The sequence below is a fragment of the Sapajus apella genome, unplaced genomic scaffold (genome assembly GCF_009761245.1).
Source record: "Sapajus apella isolate SASKATOON/1434 unplaced genomic scaffold, GSC_monkey_1.0 scaffold74, whole genome shotgun sequence".
Classification (NCBI taxonomy): domain Eukaryota; kingdom Metazoa; phylum Chordata; class Mammalia; order Primates; family Cebidae; genus Sapajus; species Sapajus apella.
In genome coordinates this window covers 9768278-9788036 of record NW_022437014.1, presented here as the reverse complement: position 1 = coordinate 9788036, position 19759 = coordinate 9768278, and the positions used below count along the sequence as shown (strand labels likewise).

At 56.0% G+C, this 19759-nt stretch overlaps 2 protein-coding genes across 8 annotated transcripts in view; both read left to right on the top strand.

Annotated features, from left to right (window-relative positions):
- MAPKBP1 (mitogen-activated protein kinase binding protein 1) overlaps positions 1-11224 on the top strand; it is a 53349-nt gene extending 42125 nt beyond the window's left edge. For 2 of the 4 annotated variants that reach the window (XM_032251226.1, XM_032251225.1), the window contains 19 exons: positions 78-169; positions 427-552; positions 901-971; positions 1132-1253; positions 1525-1600; positions 1708-1819; positions 2033-2096; positions 2334-2468; positions 2679-2812; positions 3017-3072; positions 4511-4747; positions 5264-5430; positions 5656-5801; positions 5902-6099; positions 6275-6359; positions 6620-6903; positions 7128-7742; positions 8160-8245; positions 8866-11224. In XM_032251226.1, coding sequence (XP_032107117.1) covers positions 78-169; positions 427-552; positions 901-971; positions 1132-1253; positions 1525-1600; positions 1708-1819; positions 2033-2096; positions 2334-2468; positions 2679-2812; positions 3017-3072; positions 4511-4747; positions 5264-5430; positions 5656-5801; positions 5902-6099; positions 6275-6359; positions 6620-6903; positions 7128-7742; positions 8160-8245; positions 8866-9093 — 3034 coding nt within the window. In that variant the 3' untranslated portion in view covers positions 9094-11224. Of the gene's footprint in view, positions 1-77; positions 170-426; positions 553-900; positions 972-1131; positions 1254-1524; positions 1601-1707; positions 1820-2032; positions 2097-2333; positions 2469-2672; positions 2813-3016; positions 3073-4510; positions 4748-5263; positions 5431-5655; positions 5802-5901; positions 6100-6274; positions 6360-6619; positions 6904-7127; positions 7743-8159; positions 8246-8865 lie in introns of all 4 variants that reach the window. The other 2 variants (XM_032251224.1, XM_032251228.1) reach the window with 1 other exon arrangement.
- A 163-nt stretch (positions 11225-11387) lies between these two features.
- Positions 11388-19658, top strand: JMJD7 (jumonji domain containing 7). Of its 4 annotated transcripts, none has more exons than XM_032251235.1 (8): positions 11390-11492; positions 16936-17089; positions 17166-17419; positions 17738-17794; positions 18251-18346; positions 18573-18649; positions 18877-19036; positions 19136-19658. In XM_032251235.1, the coding sequence occupies exons 1-8, from the start codon at positions 11429-11431 to the stop codon at positions 19222-19224; spliced, it is 951 nt and encodes a 316-aa protein (XP_032107126.1). In that variant the 5' UTR covers positions 11390-11428; the 3' UTR covers positions 19225-19658. The 4 variants fall into 4 exon arrangements, with proteins under 4 accessions (XP_032107127.1, XP_032107129.1, XP_032107126.1 ...); XM_032251239.1 differs by having other exon boundaries at positions 11403-11492; positions 17174-17419; XM_032251236.1 differs by lacking the exon at positions 18573-18649 and having other exon boundaries at positions 11388-11492; positions 18198-18346.
- The last annotated feature ends 101 nt before the right edge of the window (positions 19659-19759 follow it).

Here is a 19759-nt window from a genome sequence, read left to right as displayed (position 1 = left end):
GACAAAATGTAGCAGAGGAGGTAAGTCCTTCCTGCAGCCTGGCCATGACCTCTTCCCACCTCTTCTCATTTCCGCAGGGTGCATGAACTTCAATCCCTGAGTGAGATGCTGAAGGTGGAGGCCCATGACTCTGAGATTCTGTGCCTGGAGTATTCTAAGCCAGACACAGGTCAGGAGAATGCCCGGAATGGCCCTGGGCTCACCCAGTCCTGCTGGTACCACTTATATCTGTCCTGGCTCTTGGATGTGGGTCCGTAATCCTTTGGATCACTGGGGTCTTTGCTGGTTTAGAGGAGGACAGCTCTGTCCTTGCTCCTTGGTTCACACAGCTTGGTGTATGGGGCTCAGTTCCCTCGGGGCTCTTTGCCAGGCCCAGATAAGGGAGTTCAGGGCACTCATGGGCTGATGGAGTTCTCCCAACCCCAGGTCTGAAACTGCTAGCGTCGGCGAGCCGGGACCGGCTGATCCACGTGCTGGATGCGGGGCGGGAGTACAGCCTACAGCAGACCCTGGATGAGCACTCATCCTCCATCACTGCAGTCAAGTTTGCAGGTGGGGCAGGGGAATGAGACACATGCTGCCACCCTCATCCCCACTGCCATCTGCCTCCCCCTCCATGAGAAGGGTCTGCCGGTCGTGGGGTAGTGTTGGACAGCAGATGGGAGGCCTGGAGCTGGTAGGAAGACAGGTGGAACAGAGACTCTCAGTGCAGGGACTTGAGCCAGCCAGGTTGGGCTGAGGATAGGGAGAAAGGAAAACCTGGGTTTCGAGGTTTAATTTAGTTGGTTTTCCCTGGCATGTAGGGTAGCTTGATGGGGGTTCATATGGAGGGAAGGTGGGAGACAGGCTGCTCCCATGTGGTGAGAGCGGTGGGAACAGCTGGGCCCCCCTCCTTCATAGCCAGCGATGGGCAAGTCCGAATGATCAGCTGTGGAGCAGACAAGAGCATCTACTTCCGCACTGCACAGAAGGTGAGGGCGTGGGGCTTTTCTGAGGGGCAGGGGCAGGGCGGAGTCTACCATTCTCCTGCATGAGGTTACAAGAGGTGAAGGGAAGGGAGGTGCAAGTTGGGCTCTTGGGGCCTGGTGAGGCATCTGGGTGTGGGCCTGCCCACATGCTCCGCCCCTGCAGTCTGGAGATGGAGTGCAGTTCACACGGACACACCACGTGGTGCGGAAGACGACCCTCTATGACATGGATGTGGAGCCCAGCTGGAAGTACACGGCCATCGGCTGCCAGGACCGAAATATTCGGTGGGTGTCTCCTCAGACTCTCTGCCCACATTCCTTCATTGCCCTAGGGGGTCAGCTCCATGCAGCTAAGTTCCCACATCTGTTGTTCTGTCCCAGACCTTGTACCCCCTTGAGTTTACAGTACTTTGCCTCACCCAAGAGGTGGTAGCCCCTTTGCTGCTGGGGGTGGCCCCAGAGAGCATAGGCCGGGGGTGAATGTTGGCCTTTCCATCACCCAGACGTGCTCTACCTTCACAGCCTCCACATGTGAAACAGAGTGTGTTTCTTACAGGATATTTAACATCAGCAGCGGGAAGCAGAAGAAGCTGTTTAAAGGGTCACAGGGTGAGGACGGCACACTCATCAAGGTAAGGACCCAGGAGGGGGCACTGGACAGGGGCTTGGGGACAGGGTGGTGCCAGGTGGGAGGCACTGGCACTTCCTGCGTCCTCCAGCTGTGTGTCCTGCTCCTCAGGTGCAGACAGACCCCTCAGGGATCTACATTGCCACCAGCTGTTCTGACAAGAACCTCTCCATTTTTGACTTCTCCTCAGGCGAGTGTGTGGCCACCATGTTTGGGCACTCAGGTGAGTGTAGCCTAAATACCTGAATGGAAGCTGATACCTGCGTAGAACCTGAGTGAGTTCTGTCCCTGGAACTTCACTCTTCTGTTAGTTTCTCGGGACCCGCAGAGCTACTCCTTCTACCCTGCAGCCAACCCCTGTGTCCAGTGTTGGGACTGAGTGAACTTGGTTGGGAATTCAAGGTGGTTTATAGACCATATTCTTTGTTCTTCACAGAGATTGTCACGGGCATGAAATTTAGTAATGATTGCAAACATCTCATCTCTGTTTCTGGGGACAGGTGAGCAGAAGCCAGCTTCCCTGAGAGACAGATTCTTACTGTGCCACAGCACCCTGCCCTCCTCTCTCTTCATCTCAGTGATGTCTCTGGGAATTGGGGTTAACAGGGATATCCCTTGGCTATGCCTGACCTGGAGGGTGGCTGTGGTCTCCTTCCCAGCCATGGATAAGGGGAACGAATGATGTTGCCCCCTTCAGAGTCCTCCCTGTCTCACCCAACTCTGTGGCTTTACCCCAGCTGTATATTTGTGTGGCGCCTGAGCTCTGAGATGACCATCAGCATGAGGCAGCGTCTGGCGGAGCTACGCCAGCGTCAGCGGGGCGGCAAGCAGCAAGGACCATCCTCTCCCCAAAGGGCTTCTGGACCCCACCGGTGAGAACAGAATGTGGGCAAGTGATGGGTGGGTATGCAGATGGCTTGCTGTGACCTCAGCGCTCTTCCTCCATGCTCTGGGCCTGCCATTCAGCAACTGTCTCCCAATACCTCTCACACAAGGATCCATGAGATCGGCCTCTCCCCGCGTTCAGTCTCCTCGCCCCCTGTTGAGTCCGTCTCCCGTGCCCTTCCTTGTCTCGGACTCAGGCACCAGGCCCCATTGATGGTCTCTCCTGGACCGGCTCTCTCATCAGACAGTGACAAGGAGGGAGAAGATGAGGGGACTGAAGAAGAACTTCCAGCACTGCCCGTCCTTGCCAAGAGTACCAAGAAGGAGCTGGGTCTGTGGCAGTTGGGTGCGGGGCCAGACAGACCCTAGTTGGTATAATGGCTAGATAAGCTTTTTCTGGGACTGGGGCAGGGAGAGCAATGTGAGCTGAGGAAACTGAGGCATCATTGTGGTCACATGGTATGAGCTGCTGGGGCCAGGGCTCCAGGGGTGGGTGGGCAGGAGACACTCCCTCTGACTGCCTATTTCTTTCTAGCCTCTGTCCCCAGCCCAGCATTGCCCCGAAGCCTGTCCCACTGGGAGATGAGTCGGGTGAGTTGCCATTGTTAAAATGTTCTTCCAAGGTTACAGGAGGCAAGGGGAGGTGAGAGCAGGGCTCTCTGGGCTGGGTAGGATATTGGGGCATGGGGGCTGCCCACACGCTGCACTCCTATGTCCAAGGAAGGCCTTGTAGGGAAAGTTGAAGCACTCGCTAGTCCTGGGTATGGGATGAAGAGAGCCCAGGTATTTCCTTCAGATGAGGACCAGAAGAGGTGGGTGGAGCATGGGGTTGGTCAGCACTTAGGGAGGTGCTGCTGCTTCAGGGGGAATGGACAAAGGGCCGCTAAACCAAATAGTGAGAGCTAAAGTGCAGGAAACCGAGGATGCAGAGAGCAGAGATCTAGAGAAGCTAGTTCTAAAGACCCTTGTTAGGTGGTGAGTGGAGAATTTACAGAATAGTTAGAGGGAAAAGGCCACGAGGGGACCAGTAACTGAGTGACTGTTGTGGGGTGGCCAGAGGGGGATGAAGGTGTTCCGAGCAAGTCCCCAAACACTAAGACCTTCCGTTGTCAGCAACAGTTTCACAAAGTGATGGCGCTGTGGTGGCTCTGGTGCACCCTGACCAGGCCAGGGGTCTCAGGCCTGGGCTATAGGTTAGTCCTCCATTCTGTGAAGGGTCTTTGGGGTCCCCAGCCATTGGAGAAGTTGGGGTAGAGAGAGGCAAAATGAGTGGTTGGTGTAGACAGGCAAAAGTGGCCTTGGCCCTGGGCTGGGTTTCTTGGAGGACTCTTGGTAGTAAGAGGTTGCTGCTGGGGCTGTCCTCAGAACTGGGAGACTTTTAGAGACTCCCAACTCTGAGGCGTCCATGACACCAGGCGAAGGCTGAGACTAGAGATTCCTGTGCCAAAGGATGTGGAATGTAGCTAAGGGCATGAACTCTGGAGCCAGACTAACCTGCAGGCCACTTACTGTCTGTGGGATGTGGGCTGGTCACTTAAGCTCCCTGTGCTTCTCATCTGAAAAACAAGGACTATAATAGTGCCTATTTCAGGCCGGGCACGGTGGCTCACGCCTGTAATCCCAGCACTTTGAAAGGCTGAGGTGGGTGGATTACAAGGTCAGGAGTTCGAGAGCAGCCTAGTCAACATGATGAAACCCCATTTCTACTAAAAATACAAAACTGAGTTGGGCACGGTGGTGGGTGCCTGTAGTCCCAGGTACTTGAGAGGCTGAGCTAGGAGAATTGCTTGAACCTGGGAGGCGGAGGTTGCAGTGAACCAAGATTGCACCATTGCACTCCATTCTGGGTGACAGAGCAAGACTCTGTCTCAACACAAAAACAAAACAAAGCAAATAGTGCTGATTTCAACCTTTCAAAAGGTTGCTGTGAGGATGAAGTAAGCTAATAAGTGTAATATGCCAGGCACACAGTAAGGGATATATGGGTGTTTGTTGATCTTAACGTGTGGTTGTTACTGCCTCCCACCAGGCACAGGAGACCATGGGGTTCCTGGACCCAGCTCCTGCAGCCAACCCAGGACCCAAAAGAAGGGGGCGCTGGGCTCAGCCTGGTGTGGAGCTGAGCGTTCGATCCATGCTAGACCTACGGCAGCTGGAAACCCTGGCCCCAAGCCCACGGGGCCCTCGCCAGGACTTGCTGGCCGTGATCCCATCTGGTCCTGGGAAGCATGGGCAGCAGGCCCTTGAGACTTCACTCGCTAGCCAGGTGAGCCAGCTTTCTCTCAGCTCTCTAGAGAGCTCCAGGGGGCCTTAGGCAGCCTTTGCCACTAGCTGGGACCTGAGCCCTGGTCCAGCTCTACTTGGTCTGCCTCTGTGGCACATGGTTAACCAGAACTGCAAAGCCGGGATAGGGCTGGCTGGGCTGTATGGTTTGGTCATCAGGGCAGGCAGGGGAGCAGTTGGGATAGAGAGGCAAAAGTGGCCTTTGCCCTGGGCTGGGTTTCTTGAAGGACTCTTGATATGAAGTGGTATCTGGAGGTTGGCAGCCCAGAGTGTTAATGTAGTTCATCCAGAAGCTCCCATCAGCAACTGGAGCCCAGCCTGGCTTCTTGGTCTCTGTCCTCAGAGCTAGAGTATTCTGCTTCCCCCAGAATTAGTGCACACCACATCCTTACTCACCTCCACCTCTTCTCCAAGGGGAGGGTCACTAAAGGCTTACCCCCCAGCTACCCCTGCCTCATCCCTCACCTCTTCTCACATCAGCTGCTTTATGTGTTCCCAGAATGAAAAGCCCACTCGGCCTCAGGCTTCCCAACCCTGTTCTTGCCCCCATATTATCCAATTGTTGTCACAAGAGGAAGGGGTCTTTCCCCAAGATCTGGAACCTGCACCCGTTGAAGACGATATTGTCTACCCGGAGCCGAGTGACAGCCCCACCATGGATGCCAGGCAAGGATCTTGCCCTGGCCAGACCTTGTGGGCCGTGCAGCGCCCTGTCTTCCCCTCTTTCTGAGTGTTATTTAGTTGGGGGAGGGTTGGTCCCCAGGATCCTCAGGGCTTACCTACCAGCTCACCACTGCCTCATCCCTCACCCTGATCACAGGCAGGAGTCCAGCGGGGATGCTGCTCACCCATGCTCACTGCCTTTTCTTCTCCCTGCTGGAATCCTGGCAGTGAGTTCCAGGTGCAGGCTCCAGCCCGGGGAACTCTGGGAAGAGTGTACCCAGGCAGCAGGAGCTCAGAAAAGCACAGCCCCGACAGTGCCTGCTCTGTGGATTACAGCAGCAGCTGCCTTTCCAGCCCCGAGCACCCCACTGAAGGTGAGGCTCAGCAGGGATGGAGGGCTCATGGGCTGAGGTGCGGGAAGCCTCTGGCAACAGTTGGGTGCAGTGCAATGCCTCTCTTTTCTCCCCACACCAGACTCTGAGAGCACAGAGCCCCTCAGTGTGGATGGCATCTCCTCAGACCTTGAAGAGCCAGCTGAGGGTGATGAAGAGGAGGAGGAAGAGGAGGGAGGCACGGCCCCTTATGGACTGCAGGAGGGAAGCCCCCGGACCCCAGACCAGGAGCAGTTTCTGAAACAGCACTTTGAGACTCTGGCCAATGGAGCTGCTCCAGGTGTGGTCAGAGGGCCAGCATTTAGTGCCTGCAATTTGCCCATCTCCCCTCCTTGCCTCCCTGAGAGGAGGGTCCCAGGGTATAGATATTGTCTGGGCTTTCCTTCTCAGGGAAGCAAAATCTGGGCCAAGGGCTTGGTTTCTGCCCCAATTCATGATTTCTCTGACCCTGGTAGGGGCCCCAGTGCAGGTGCCAGAGAGGTCAGAGTCTCGGAGCATCTCTTCACGATTCCTGTTAAAAGTGCAGACCCGCCCACTCAGGTACAGAGACCCCGTCCACACAGCAGCAGCTCCGGCTCTCCTGGCTCCCAGTACTGCTGCCCTCTCCTCACCAGGGTTCTGTCTCTTCATGCCCGGGGTGTTTTCACGCCTGGTTCTGGGCTAACTGGCCTTGCCCCAGCCTGTCTGGCTTTGTGCTTGTCCTTCTCTCCTAGTGCCTTGGTGCCATGAGTTTCTCACCATTTTGGCAGGGAGGAGCATTGAACCTTCTCTGGGCCTTCTTCCACATTTCCTCCCTGTAGGGAACCATCCCCGTCCTCCTCAAGCCTGGCACTGATGTCGCAACCAGCCCAGGTGCCACAGGCATCTGGTGAGCAGCCGAGAGGCAAAGGTGCCAATCCCCCCGGAGCACCCCCGGAGGCAGATCTATCCTCTGGCAACCGCAGCCCCCAGCAGGCAGCCACTGTGCTGTTGCCACGATGCCGTCTCAACCCTGACAGCAGCTGGGCTCCCAAGAGAGTGGCCACAGCCAGCCCCTTATCTGGACTCCAGAAAGCTCAGTCTGTGCATAGTCTGGTGCCACAGGGTGAGGAGCTTGCAGGGCTTGGTGCCACGGTGCAGTGTATGTGGAACAGGTGTACATGCTGGAGGAGGGAGGGCCTGGTGTAGTCCTGATGTGTCACTGTGCTGGCCAGTGGGTGTCCCTTAATGGGCAGGCGGAGGGGAACAGCAGCTCTTAGGTATTGGGCATTGGTATCTGGGATGCCTTTCTTACCACCTGAACTGTGTATACTTCTGTGTCCTTTGCAGAAAGAGATGAAGCCAGTCTACAGGCCCCTTCACCAGGCCTATTGCTCTCTCGGGAGATCAAAGCTCAGGATGGTCTGGGCTCCCTGCCCCTGGCTGATGGCCGTCTGTCTCGGCTCCACTCTTACCAGAGCCCCACCACCAGTTCCATGGCCAAGATATCCCGCAGTATCTCTGTTGGGGAGAACCTGAGCCTGGTCGCCGAACCTCCAGCTCCTGCTCCTATCCGAGTCTCACCACTTAGCAAGCTGGCCCTGCCCAGCCGGGCTCACCTGGTTTTGGACATCCCCAAACCACTGCCTGACCGTCCTACCTTGGCTGCATTCTCACCTGTAACCAAAGGCCGGGCCCCTGGTGAGGCAGAACAGCCTGGCTTCCCAGTGGGCCTAGGAAGAGCTCACAGTACAACTGAGAGATGGGCCTGTCTGGGGGAGGGCACCACTCCCAAGCCTAGGACAGACTGCCAGGCTCATCCTGGGCCCAGCAACCCCTGTGCCCAGCAACTGCCAGTCAGCAGCCTCCTCCGAGGCCCTGAAAACTTGCAGCCCCCACCCCCTGAGAAGGCTCTCAACCCCATGGACTGCGCCAAGCCAGGGGCAGCCCTGAGCCAGGACTCAGGTGTGCACAGCTCCCTAACTCTCATCTCCTGCCCCATCCTCTCTGTCCCGTCTCTGGCTCCATCCCATTTCTGTGCGTTCAGCTTCTGGTGTTTCTCGTCCTGTCTGCTCCTGTCTCAGGTCCATAAGTCACACCCCTGATGGTGAGACACTCCTGCTAACCTTCATAATTTCCTTGCGACCCACTTGCCCATTCAGTGCCTTCTGAACTTGGGGCTGGCCTTGTTTGTGTGGTCCTCTGGACCTTGTTTGTGTGGTGTTGGGGAGGCCGTTGGAAGAGAAGGCAAGAGGAAGAGATTGAGGGCAAGTTGGGGGTGTGCTGCTGAGGGCTAGGTCTCTCCTGCTCTGAGTGTCTTGGGTGGGGAGGCCTAAAAGGGCTGCAAGTTGGGCCTCACTGAGCCGTATCCGTCTCTTTCAGAACCAGCAGTGAGCCTGGAGCAGTGTGAGCAGCTGGTGGCAGAGCTCCGAGGCAGCGTGCACCAGGCCGTGCGGCTCTACCACTCGGTGGGTATTCGGTGCCCCCCGGCAGGCGGGTGAGCACGTCAGTAGTGCTGGGTGTTTGGATAGCCATGTCCAGAACAGTATGCTAAGGCTCTTGTGCTGACACAGTGGAACACCCAAGAACATTGTGGGCACCATAGGTGAGGGGGTTAGAGGCCAGGCTAGCCTCTTGAACCGGGCATCTGCGGCATTTCTGGTTAAGAGCTGGAGACTTGCCTCAGGAGGTGAGGCATGGAGAGATCACATCTAGCTGGCTCAGGGCAATCCGTTTATGCCATTGTCCCAGTATTATTATTAATGGCATCCTTTTTTATACCCACAAATTATTTGGCCTCCTGAGACATAGGGAATAGTCCAGGAGGGCTAAACTTTGACAGAGAAAGTTGATTCTGCCTGAGTTGTCATAGGAGTTGCTAACAAGATGTAGACGGTTCTGTAATCTAATGGGATTCTCCTTGGGGGTCACCCCCAGAGTCTGCCTGCATCCCATGTCCCCTTGTCATACATGATGATCTTGGCAGGTAGAATTCCCAGCTAGTCCCTTCTTCTAAGGCAGGCTGGACCCAGGTGGGGCCCCTCCCTTTTGTGTGTCCTCCACCTCACTTCCTGGGGTCCTGTTTTAGGTGGCTGGCTGCAAGATGCCCTCAGCAGAGCAAAGTCGGATCGCCCAGCTCCTCAGAGACACCTTCTCTTCAGTGAGACAGGAGCTGGAAGCCCTGGCTGGGGTAGCACTGTCCAGCCCAGGCAGCAGCCCTGGGGCTGTGGGAGCTGAGCAGACACAGGCCCTGCTGGAGCAATACTCAGAACTGTTGCTTCGAGCCGTGGAGCGGCGCATGGAACGCAGACTCTGAGATTCAGAAGCCTGCCCCAAGTGAATGAATGCCCCAGCCATTCTAAACTGCAGACCCTCTGCCACTCACCAAAATCTGCGGGGCTGCTTGAAGTGGAAAGCAGGGAGCAGTGTTGAGAGGCGAAGCAGCCTTCCCAGCCACTCCTCGTGGGGCACCTGTATTTATTAATTTATTTCCCTGACTGTTGCCTCACTTCCTTGGAACTCCTGCCTCCACAGCCCCTCCAGTGGCAGGGACGGGTCTTGGGTCTTTGTCATCTTGGTGCTGTGAGGGGTAAGAGGGCAGCCTGCCCCATCTAGGAATCTGGGAAGGGCTGGCCCTCTCTTAGAAGCCATTTGAAATTACTGCAGGGATCAGCTCCCTGGGGTGGAGCATACACAGGGTACTCTGGGGTCGAGGTGACAGGTCATGTGGTATTCAGTGCCCTTCAGCCAACTGGGGGCCTTCACCTCTACCTCCACTTCCCCTCTCACACCAGCTGCACTCCCCTGGCTGCCAGAGCAGGGTGGTTTTCCCCGATACCTGGCAGCTCAGAAAGGCAGAGCCATCTGGCCCTCCAGGGTGTCCCCAGCCACCAGGAGACCTGAGTTGGTATTAGAACCTGAGCCCCTACATTCCACTCCCATACTCCTTCCAAGAGGGGCCCAGCATTGTCTCTCCCTGTGACCCCTTTCTCTCCTGGCCAGAACTGGAGCCAGCTGTGAGACATTGCTGCGGGACAGTAAGCCCTCAGCTGGGCAAACATGAAGCTCTGGCCTCCTTTCCTCAGCCCCTTGTCCTTCCCTGTCCTCCAGCCCTGGACCCCAGCCACCTGCTGGAGCCCAGAGGTCACCTTCTCCCTGCATCCTGAGTCATGCTCAGTCAGAAGCCTGTGTTGGAATGTCCCTCGTTTACAGGGCGCTGGCCCACCTCCTGAGGACCTCGGCCACAGATGAGATCACATGCATGCATGCACACGCACACACACACCCCTGCACAGCATGCAGATGAGATCACATGCATGCATACACACACACACACAGTTGAGTGTTGGTTGCTAGAGCATCTGGTTGGCTGCTATGTGCCTGGTTTCCTCACATCCTGCCTCAGCCTCACCACCCTGGCTTATGGGGAACACATATCAGGGGGGCAGGAAAAGGGGTGGAACACTGAGTGAACCCAGATTCTGGATTCTTGGTGTCCACGGCCTAGCTGAGAGGAGATAGCCCACAGGACACCTGGTTTAGGTAGAAGAAGCCTCCTCAAAGGCAGTGCTGGGCACCCACAGGTGTGCCGGATACTGGAGTTTGAGTTGAGGGAGGTGCAGGGGCCAAAGGAGACACTGGAAAAGTGGTCGGTGGGACAGGTAAGTGGCAGAGGTGAGGGGATAGGTTAGAATTTAAAAGGGCAGTAGTTAGGGGTGAGGGGAAGGAAATAGGGCACTGTAGGAGGTAGAGTAGGACCAAGTCATGAGGCAGTTGAAGAGTTGAGGAAGGAGTCTTTGGGCCCTACTGCTCCCCTCTAATCCAGGTAAGTCAGGACAGCTTTACCACAGCTCCAGGCCACGACAGCCCCTTCACCTGTGCTGCTGCGCCGTAGGCAGAGGCTTACAAAGAAGTGGGTTCCGAAGGGTGCCCAGCTGCGGGGCATCAGCCTGAGTGCATCTGAGCTGCTCCAAAACTGGCCCTCCCCCACTCCTCTACCACCGCGTGGCCCCGGAACTGCCGCAGCTGGCGGCGGGCCCGTACCCGCTGCGCCCCCACCCCGCACACTAGTCGCAGCCCACCGCAGGTGGGACTCAGGTTCGCTCTCTGGGCCAGGTCCTCCTCGAGGAGGGAGCTACCCTCACCCTGAGGTTTGTGAGAACGTGGCCGCCCTTTTCCTGCCTTCTGACCCTTGTGGGTGGGTGGGGAGGCCTCGTGGCCCGGCCGGCGCCCCGTCCCTTTCTGCATGTCTGAGGCCACCGGCAACAGCCGCCCCACTCCAGAGTCGCCCCTGCCCAGTTTTAAAAACCCCTTATTTATAACTTTTCTACTTTGTCCAAGTCGCGGCGCTTCCCGCCTCCTACCCGGCTGCACCGGGCGGCGGCTGTTTTTAACGTGCCCGTTTGTACTGATGTATGAACTTGTCAATAAACACAATCGTTTGTTAACCGTGGGATGCTGGCCGTGGGGCAGGCGGAAGCCGGCGCAGCTGCTCGCTCCACCGCTTCGGTGGCAGAACCGGGTGTGCGCCTCGGGGGGCCGGGGGGTGGGCGGGGCGGAGGCCTCGGGGAGGGCGGGGCGGAGGCCTCGGGTGTGGCCTGCGGCGAGGACGTCAGGGAGAGGCGTTGTTTCGCGCCGGCGCCGGCGCAGCCATGGTGGACGCGGCTTTGGAAGCCGTGCGGAAGGAGTTACGAGAATTCCCGGCCGCTGCAAGGGGTGAGTAGGCTCTCCCAGAAGCTGCGGTGACCTCCGAACACGGGAGGGGCCCTGAGAAGCCGCTGACGGGGGTCTCGGAACCTCTTGTGTGCGACTGGCCTAAGGCCCCGCCAGGTTGCTCTTGTGTTGCAAACCGCTTCCCACTTCCCGTGTTCGCGCACTCTCGTGGCTTCGAGTGATTCTGTTCACGTTATTCCCAAGGCCCGGTGCCGCCTTGACCATGGTCGTGTCCAAGTCCTTTGTTTCCCACAGTCTTGGGCAGTTAGCTGTTACCCATTTTGAAAGCTCATCAAAGGCACACGTGGTGGTCGGATTCCTCTCCCCCGTGCCCCACCTCCGCCCCCAAGTCCCCTGTCACACTTTGGGAGGATTGCAGGCTGACAAATGGTCCTTGGCTCTTCCCCCGCTTTTATTTTTTCTTCCTCTCTTCCCTCCTTTTTTCTTTAAGTGATTTCTTAGCACAGAACAGCAACACAGGCACATGTGTGTAATGGGTACGTAATATATAATGGTATGCAATGTAAACGAGGCAAGGTTCCCTCCCGGCCCCAGTTTGCATTCGTCCAGAAAGACTGTTTATATCCTTGCACACACGACTTTTTACTCTCCTTTTTATACAGTAGTAGCCTGCTAAACACACTCTACTTCACCATGTATTTTGGAGATCATTTAACGTTTTTCTACCTCAGTCTTTTTCACATCTTTGTGCTAGTGCTGTATTCACTTAGTCATTTAGGTCATTTCTAATCTGTTGTTTTCAATAATGCTGCAAGAAATACATTTGAGTATCAATTTAACAAATGCTTACTCAATATCTGTGTGGCAGGGTCTGTTCACTGTGTTTGAGATAAATCATTGAACAAAACAAATCTCTGTTTTCGTATGCTACATTCTAAGTGAGAAGGTGGACAATTAACCACAGGTGTACTGAGTACATTTACAGTGTATGGTGTTTAGAAGGTAAGTGCAGGCAAAGCCCTCAGTGGGAGTGTACCTGGTGTGTTCAGGAAACAAGAAGCCAGTCTGCAGGAGCAGGGTCTTTGTGTACATGTGTGAGTATTTTGGTTGGTTAAATTGTCTATATATTTTTATTTATTTATTTATTTCGAGACAGGGTCTTGCTCTGTCACCCAGGCTGGAGTGCAGTGGCATGGTCATAGCTCTCTGCACCTCCACTTTCCAGGTTCAGGAGATCCTCCTGCTTCAGCCCCTGGGAGTAGCTGCGACTACAGGCATGCACTACCGTGCCTGGCTCATGTTTTTGAATTTTAGTAGAGACAAGGCTGGCCTTCATCTCCTGGGTTTAAGCAATTCTTGGCACCTCGGCGTTCCAAAGTGTTGGGATTACAGGCATAGCCATTGCTCCATTCCTTGTTTGTTAAGTTCTTAACAGAGTTATGGGATCAAAGGAATTGTTGGGATCCCTTTTGAAATTTTCTCACTTTGAAGTCCCAGGAGAGAAAAGCAACTATTCTCTAAAGGAAATGGTGAGCAAGTAAAACAGAAATTCCTAATTGCAGAAATCCAAAGGGTGAGAAAAAGACAGTTTCCATGTATTTTCAGAATCCCAGGCTATGTGCAGTGCGCACACCTGTAATCCTAGCACTATGAGAATATCTCTTGAGGCCTGGAGTTCACGACCAGCCTGGGCAACATAATGAGACACCATCACTAAAAAAAATTTTTTTAATTGGTGTGGTGGCATGTCCCTGTAGTCCCACCTATTCAGGAGGCTGAGGCAAGAGGATTGCTTGAGTCCAGTAGTTTTGATGGCAGCGGTGGCCAGTCTGGGACAGATGCTGTCATCATGCTGGCTGCAGCGGAGAGGCACAAGTGGGGCAGCAGAAGCGGGTGTGGTAGCAACAGTGGCAGTAGTGGGTCCCCTGTGCCCTGCATCCCTGAGGCAGCTGACTGCACCACCCTCACCCTCACATGGCCGGGCAGGACCTGCTCCCAAGCCCAGAGCCTCTGCTGCAGCCTCAACCTTGCTCCCTGTCGCATCCCAGAAGCCTGCGAGTGAGCACTTAGCCAATGGTGCAGCTGGGACTTCTGGGCCAGCCCCAGGAGCATCAGGTTCATTTGTGTGAGGTTGGCCGGTGTTGCCGAGCAACTTGGACCTTGCCGGAGCTGCGGGCCCCGCCCCCCTCCGCAGGGGGAAAAATGCAAAAAGAAGGTGCACCTGTGACTGCATGCTCCACAGAGCTAGCGGGAGCTGGGGACAAGCGGGAACCCCGCCCCTTCCAAGTTGGTGGAGTGGGAGCTCCCTAGGCATAATTGCAGCCATCCAAGCCAGGGCTGCAAGGCAGGCACACCTGTGCTCTTGGGAGGCGGGAGCCCCACCCTCCCAGACGCAGCTGCAGCCTCCCAAGGTGCAGCTGTGGACCCAGGCATCTCTGCAGTCTTGGGGGCCCGGGAAGGCCCCTTCCTGCTGCTGCAGGCTGAGAAGTGCCTGGTCCTGCTGCCTGGCTTCTCTCCACTGTCAGCACTTGATGAGATCACGAAGCAAAGTTGAGGCCAAGCCTGGGTGCTGTTGCAACCTGGCCGTGTGTAAATGCTCAGGGCAGCGCTGACACACCAGCCCCCTGCCACCTTGGCCCCCTTCGGACTTTGGACACCAGTGAGCATGGGAGGGAGGCCAGGAGGGGCTGAGGGCAGCTCGATGCTGGCCTGCAGGCGTCCCTTGGCACAAACAGCCTGGGTGCCATGAATGGTGGCAAGAGACAGGTCCTGGGTAGAAGGGGCCCGGTCCTGGGTGCAGCCCCACCTTCAAGCCAGGGAAGGCCTGAAGCCTAGGGGCTGGGCTACCAGTCCCACCCACTGGAATGGGAACTTGTGCTTTTTCCAGCTGGCCCATGGCTGCCCATGGACCAATCAGCATGTACTTCCTCCCCTCTGAGACCCATAAAAAGCCCCAGACTAAGCCAGACCAGAAAAGACTGCGTGATGACCAGCTGCAGGGAGGAACTACCCAGTCTGCTTAGAGCTGGAGAGATGACAGAACAACCTGCCTGCAGAGAGGAGGTACCCTAGCCAGAGAAACAAGCAGGCATGCCAGCTCTTTCTTGGATTCCTGGGTCCACTGGGGTCTTAGTTCCAATTTTTGATTTAAGAACATTCACTTTCCAACAAATCACAAAGTATAGGGGACTGGCATGGTGTGGCCATGAGAGATGGAGCCTAACCTCCGAGGTGAACATCAGTGCCGGGACCGTTTGAAGCAGGGTTTGCTAACTACCAAATGGAGACCAGGGCCTTTTGGCTTGACCGAGAGCACGAGTGCAGCAAAGCGAAGCCCTGTATACTTTATAAAAACCAGCAGAAAGACATTCCAGTCTGAATGAGCAGCTGGAACAAAGTCATGCACCATCTGAATAGAGGGTGTGTGGCAAGGGCAGGCACGAGACAGCAGGAAATCAGATTAGAAGAGTAGGTCGGGCCTGATAGTGCATGCCAAGGCAGGCTGCATTCTCTAAGGAGCAGCGGTAAGCCATGCAGGAGTACGTTACTAGAGGTACGACAAGATGAGATTGTATTTTCAGAAGATGACTGGGGCTGTGATGATTTACATGATTAACTCTTTGAGAGGGAGTAGTAGTAAGCCGGAGAAACCAGCCAGTTCACTGCTGCAACCGTCAGCCAGGATGCTGGAGACTTTTTTTTTTTTTTTTTGGAGACAGAGTCTTGCTCTGTTGCCAGGCGCCAGGCTGGAGTGCAGTGGCGCAATCTCGGCTCACTGCAACCTCCGCCTCCTGGGTTCAAGCAATTTTCCTGCCTCAGCCTCCCAAGTAACTGGGATTATAGGCGTGCACCACCACGCTCAGCTGATTTTTGTATTTTTTTATTAGAGACGGGGTGTCACCATGTTAGCCAGGATGGTCTTGATCTCTTGACCTTGTGATCTGCCTGCCTCGGCCTCCCAAAGTGCTGGGATTACAGGCTTGAGACACCACGCCCGGCTGATGATGGAGACTTTTATTCAACACTAAGCACATCTTTGCCGAGTATCTGCTGTGTGCTCAGTACTGTTCTAGGTCCCAGGGGTGCATCACTGAACAAGACGAGTATCTTTGCCCTTGTGGAGCTTACATTCTAGGAAGGGTGTTAGAATGATAAACAGCTAATGTAAGTGAAATATATGTTATTTTGAGATAAGGTCTTGCTTTGTCATACCGGCAGGAGTGCAGTGGCATGATGATAGCTCAGTGCAGCCTCCACCTCTTGGAGTCAAGAGATCCTCCTGCTTCAGCCTCTAGCATAGCTGGGAGTATCGGTGCATGCCACCATGTCCAGCTGATCTTTAAATTTTTTGTTGAGATGGGCCTCACTATGTCGCCAAGGCTGGTCTTGAACTCCCAGCCTCAGCAGTCCTCCTGCCTCTGCCTCCCAAAGTGCTGGGATTACAGACATGAGCCACCGTGCCCAGCCCTAAAATATATAGCATGTTAGATGGTGATGAATGCTAAGGAGAAAAATAAAATAGGCAAAGGGGTATAAAGATTGGGGGGGGCAGGTTATAAATTTAGAAAGTATAGTTAGAGAAGGAAGCCTTATCAATGTGACATTTGAGTGACGACCCAAAGGAGGTAGCTGGAATGTGGATGCCACCGGAGGAGAGAAGCAGCAGGTGGGTTTGAGAGACATAGGAGACAGTCAACAGGACTTAGAGCCAACCAGCAGGGTGACAGGAGCGAAGGAGAAAGCGGAGTCAAAAAGAGGAGGTTTTATTAGAGGTGATGCGGGGCCACTGTAGACCCCTGCGGGGTGGTGGCTCGACTGCACAACCTGCTGAAGTGCACGTGGTGGCCCTGGGGGTCTGGAGATGGTGATGCAGTTCAGTGGGACCCAAACCACAGCCAAGCCCTTCCATTTCTCCATTGGTGTTGGCTGGTAGGTAGTCTTCCCGGTGAGAAGGTTGTGAATTTCCTAAGCTGATGATTGTGTCATCCCTGATAGCCCCAGACAGGCCAAGCCAAGTGCTGAGCACATTCTAGGTGCTCAGTAAATAATCACTGTTGAAATGGGTTTTCCAGAGCCACACCCCACCCAGACCAACCCGTGGCCTAGGGTCCTCAGCCTTACTCATTCTAGAGCTCCTGACTCCACCATATTCCTGGTAGGTGCTAGGAGGCTGGCCTCTCCAGGGTGGGAAGGTGGGGGGGTCCATTGTGTAGGCGCAGATACAGCCCCACGGGGGATTTGGGTTATGGGCTGGGCAGTAGTCCCTGGCCCTTTGGCTGGTCAGGGCCTGTGCTGGTGTGCATGCATGGTGCTTTCTGCCTTCATTTTTCCTCCTCATCTATTCCTGGTTGTCCAGGGTCCTTTGGTCAGCAGTGGGCATTTCCCAGTGACACAGCATAGCCTTTCCAGGGAAGGCATCTCTTGGGCAGGGACAGGGTGCTGCTGATTTCTGCCCCTCCATCCCCTGTCCTCCTCTTTCTCTCAGAGCTCAGTGTGCCTCTTGCTGTGCCCTACCTGGACAAGCCCCCAACTCCGCTCTGCTTCTACCGGGACTGGGTCTGCCCCAACAGGCCGTGCATCATCCGCAACGCTCTGCAGCACTGGCCGGCCCTGCAGAAGTGGTCCCTCCCCTATTTCAGGTGGGAGCTGCCCTGGGGTGGGGCGTGAGCAGTGATTACTGGCATCAGAGCATGGGCTGAGTGTCCCTTCCTGTAGAGCCACAGTGGGCTCCACGGAGGTCAGTGTGGCTGTCACCCCAGACGGTTACGCGGATGCTGTGAGAGGGGACCGCTTCGTGATGCCAGCTGAACGCCGCCTGCCCCTGAGCTTTGTGGTGGATGTGCTGGAGGAGCGTGCCCAGCACCCGGGAGTCCTTTATGTGCAGAAGCAGTGCTCCAATCTGCCCACCGAGCTGGCCCAGCTGCTGCCTGATCTGGAATCCCATGTGCCCTGGGCCTCCGAAGCCCTGGGTGAGTGGAGGCAGGGTGGTCGCTTAGGTGATGACTTGGCCCACAGGCTTGGTCCTGTCAGCGCCAGGTGCAGCTCACTAAATACTCACATTCCCAGGCCTGACTTAATCATAGATGAACTACTGAAGATTGTTGTCCTTTCTTCTGCCCCGGGGGTGGGAAGGCCCCTTTCCCAAGCTTTCCCAACCTCTGCTGCTTCTTCCTGACCCTCTTTCTTGGGATTCTTCTGCGCTCACCCAGGTTTTGGTTTTAGCATCACTGGATGGCAGCTTTCCCCAGCGCGGCCTTCCTAACTTGCTGTCTGCCTCTGTCCCGCAGGAAAGATGCCCGACGCTGTGAACTTCTGGCTGGGGGAGGCAGCTGCGGTGACTTCTTGTAGGTGTAAGGGGAATACAAAGGCGAGGAAGGAGCAGGTGTGGGCAGAGGGAGGGAAGACGAGGCCAGGAATGGAGGGTTGGGCCTGGGCGGAGGCTGGGCTGTCTCTAAGATTTCTTTTGGCTTCTAGGACTCAGGCACCACAGAGGGTTTCCCCTGACAGCTGAGGTGGGGGAATGGACCCATGGCATTGGGGGTGGGTGTACTGTTTATTCTAGACCCAAAGAAAGCTCCCTGAAGGCCAGCTGGGTCAGGGGTGAGTATAGGAGAACTTGCCCTCTTGGTGGAGAGGAGTCCAGGGCCTGGCGAGCATCAAGTCCCAGATGGGTGGAATTCCGGAATACGGGAGCCCTGGCATCTTGTCCAGCCCACTGATTCTGGGTGCCCTTCTCTTTTGTCATAGGCCATCTTGGGGTACAGGGCTCTGAGCCCCCTGGGCCTTCTTTCTGTTGGCAGTGCACAAGGACCACTATGAGAACCTCTACTGTGTGGTCTCAGGAGAGAAGTATTTCCTGTTACATCCGCCCACTGACCGGCCCTTCATCCCCTATGGTAGGGGGTGTGGCGTGTAGGGTTGGGGGACTGCTGGCCCAAGAGGGAGGGAGGCAGTGAGAGCCTAGGAGGCCAGTTCCCAGGCCCGAGGGGTGCCTGTGGCATCCCCACTGCACCAGTGCCCCTGATCCTCCCGCTTCTGCCCAGGGCTGGCTGGGGTGGAGGAGAGTCTGGCAAGTTCCAGGCTGTTTGCATTTCCCCCACACCCTTCTCCCTTGGGCTCTAGAGCTGTACACGCCGGCAACGTACCAGCTGACTGAAGAGGGCACCTTTAAGGTGGTAGATGAAGAAGCCATGGAGAAGGTGCCTGTCCTGTTTTTGGGCTCAAGGGAGGAGAAGGGCAGAAGCCTGGCCCTGAGGAGCAGGCATGAAAGATCTGGGGAGGTGGCACCTTGATCTGAAAAGTCTCTAAGTCCGAGGCCGTTCAGTGCTGAGCCGAGCAGGGTCTGTGGTGTTGACCTTTGGAAGGGACACAGCCTGAAGTCTGGGAGGCCTGGGGGGGCTGCTCCCTGGCATCTCGTGTGTTCCAGGTCCCCTGGATCCCACTGGACCCCTTGGCGCCAGACCTAGCCCGGTACCCGAGTTACAGTCAGGCCCAGGCCCTTCGCTGCACGGTGCGGGCCGGTGAGATGCTCTACCTGCCGGCTCTGTGGTTCCACCACGTCCAGCAGTCGCATGGCTGCATCGCAGGTGAGGGGCAGGTTCTGCCAAGGTCCATCAGGGCCTCTAGGGGGAGGTTTGGGAGGCTCCAGGTCAGAAGAGGGACCTTCATGCTCATTCTCCCCACAGTGAATTTCTGGTATGACATGGAATACGACTTCAAGTATAGTTACTTCCAGCTCCTCGACTCCCTCACCAAGGCTTCAGGCCTCAACTGATGGAGCCCTGGTGAACACAGCCAAGCACGCCTCAGGGGAAGGGGCCTGTCCCTCCCAGCCGGGTCAATTCTTGAGACAGCCTAGAGCGTGCATGCTGGCTGCTGGCCCAGGGTGCAGCGTGGCTTGGGGTCAACTTTGGCGGATCTTGGAATACGGTCAGGAGGACCTGAGGTGCCAGGCAGGTCTGGGTGAGGGCTCTCGGGACTTTGCCACATAGGCAGTGGGTAGTGGAGCAGGGCTCAGGTGTAGCGGCACCTCCACCTGTGCTGTGTGATGTTGGGCAAGTCACTGCGTCTCAGGGCAGTGGTGTCCTTCAGTAAACTGATAACAGTGGCTCTGCCTCTCAGGGCTGTTGTGGGCTTGGAGATGATGTCTGTGAGGACCAGCATGGGGCTGGCACACAGCACTTGTTGAATAAAAGGTAGCTGTGAGTCCGATGTTCTGATCTTCCCTCTTGAAGTTGCCTTCTGTGGTTGAGGGAGGGCCTGAAGGTTCAGGTAAAAACTTCAGAGTGGTCTTCACTGCGGGTGAGGGC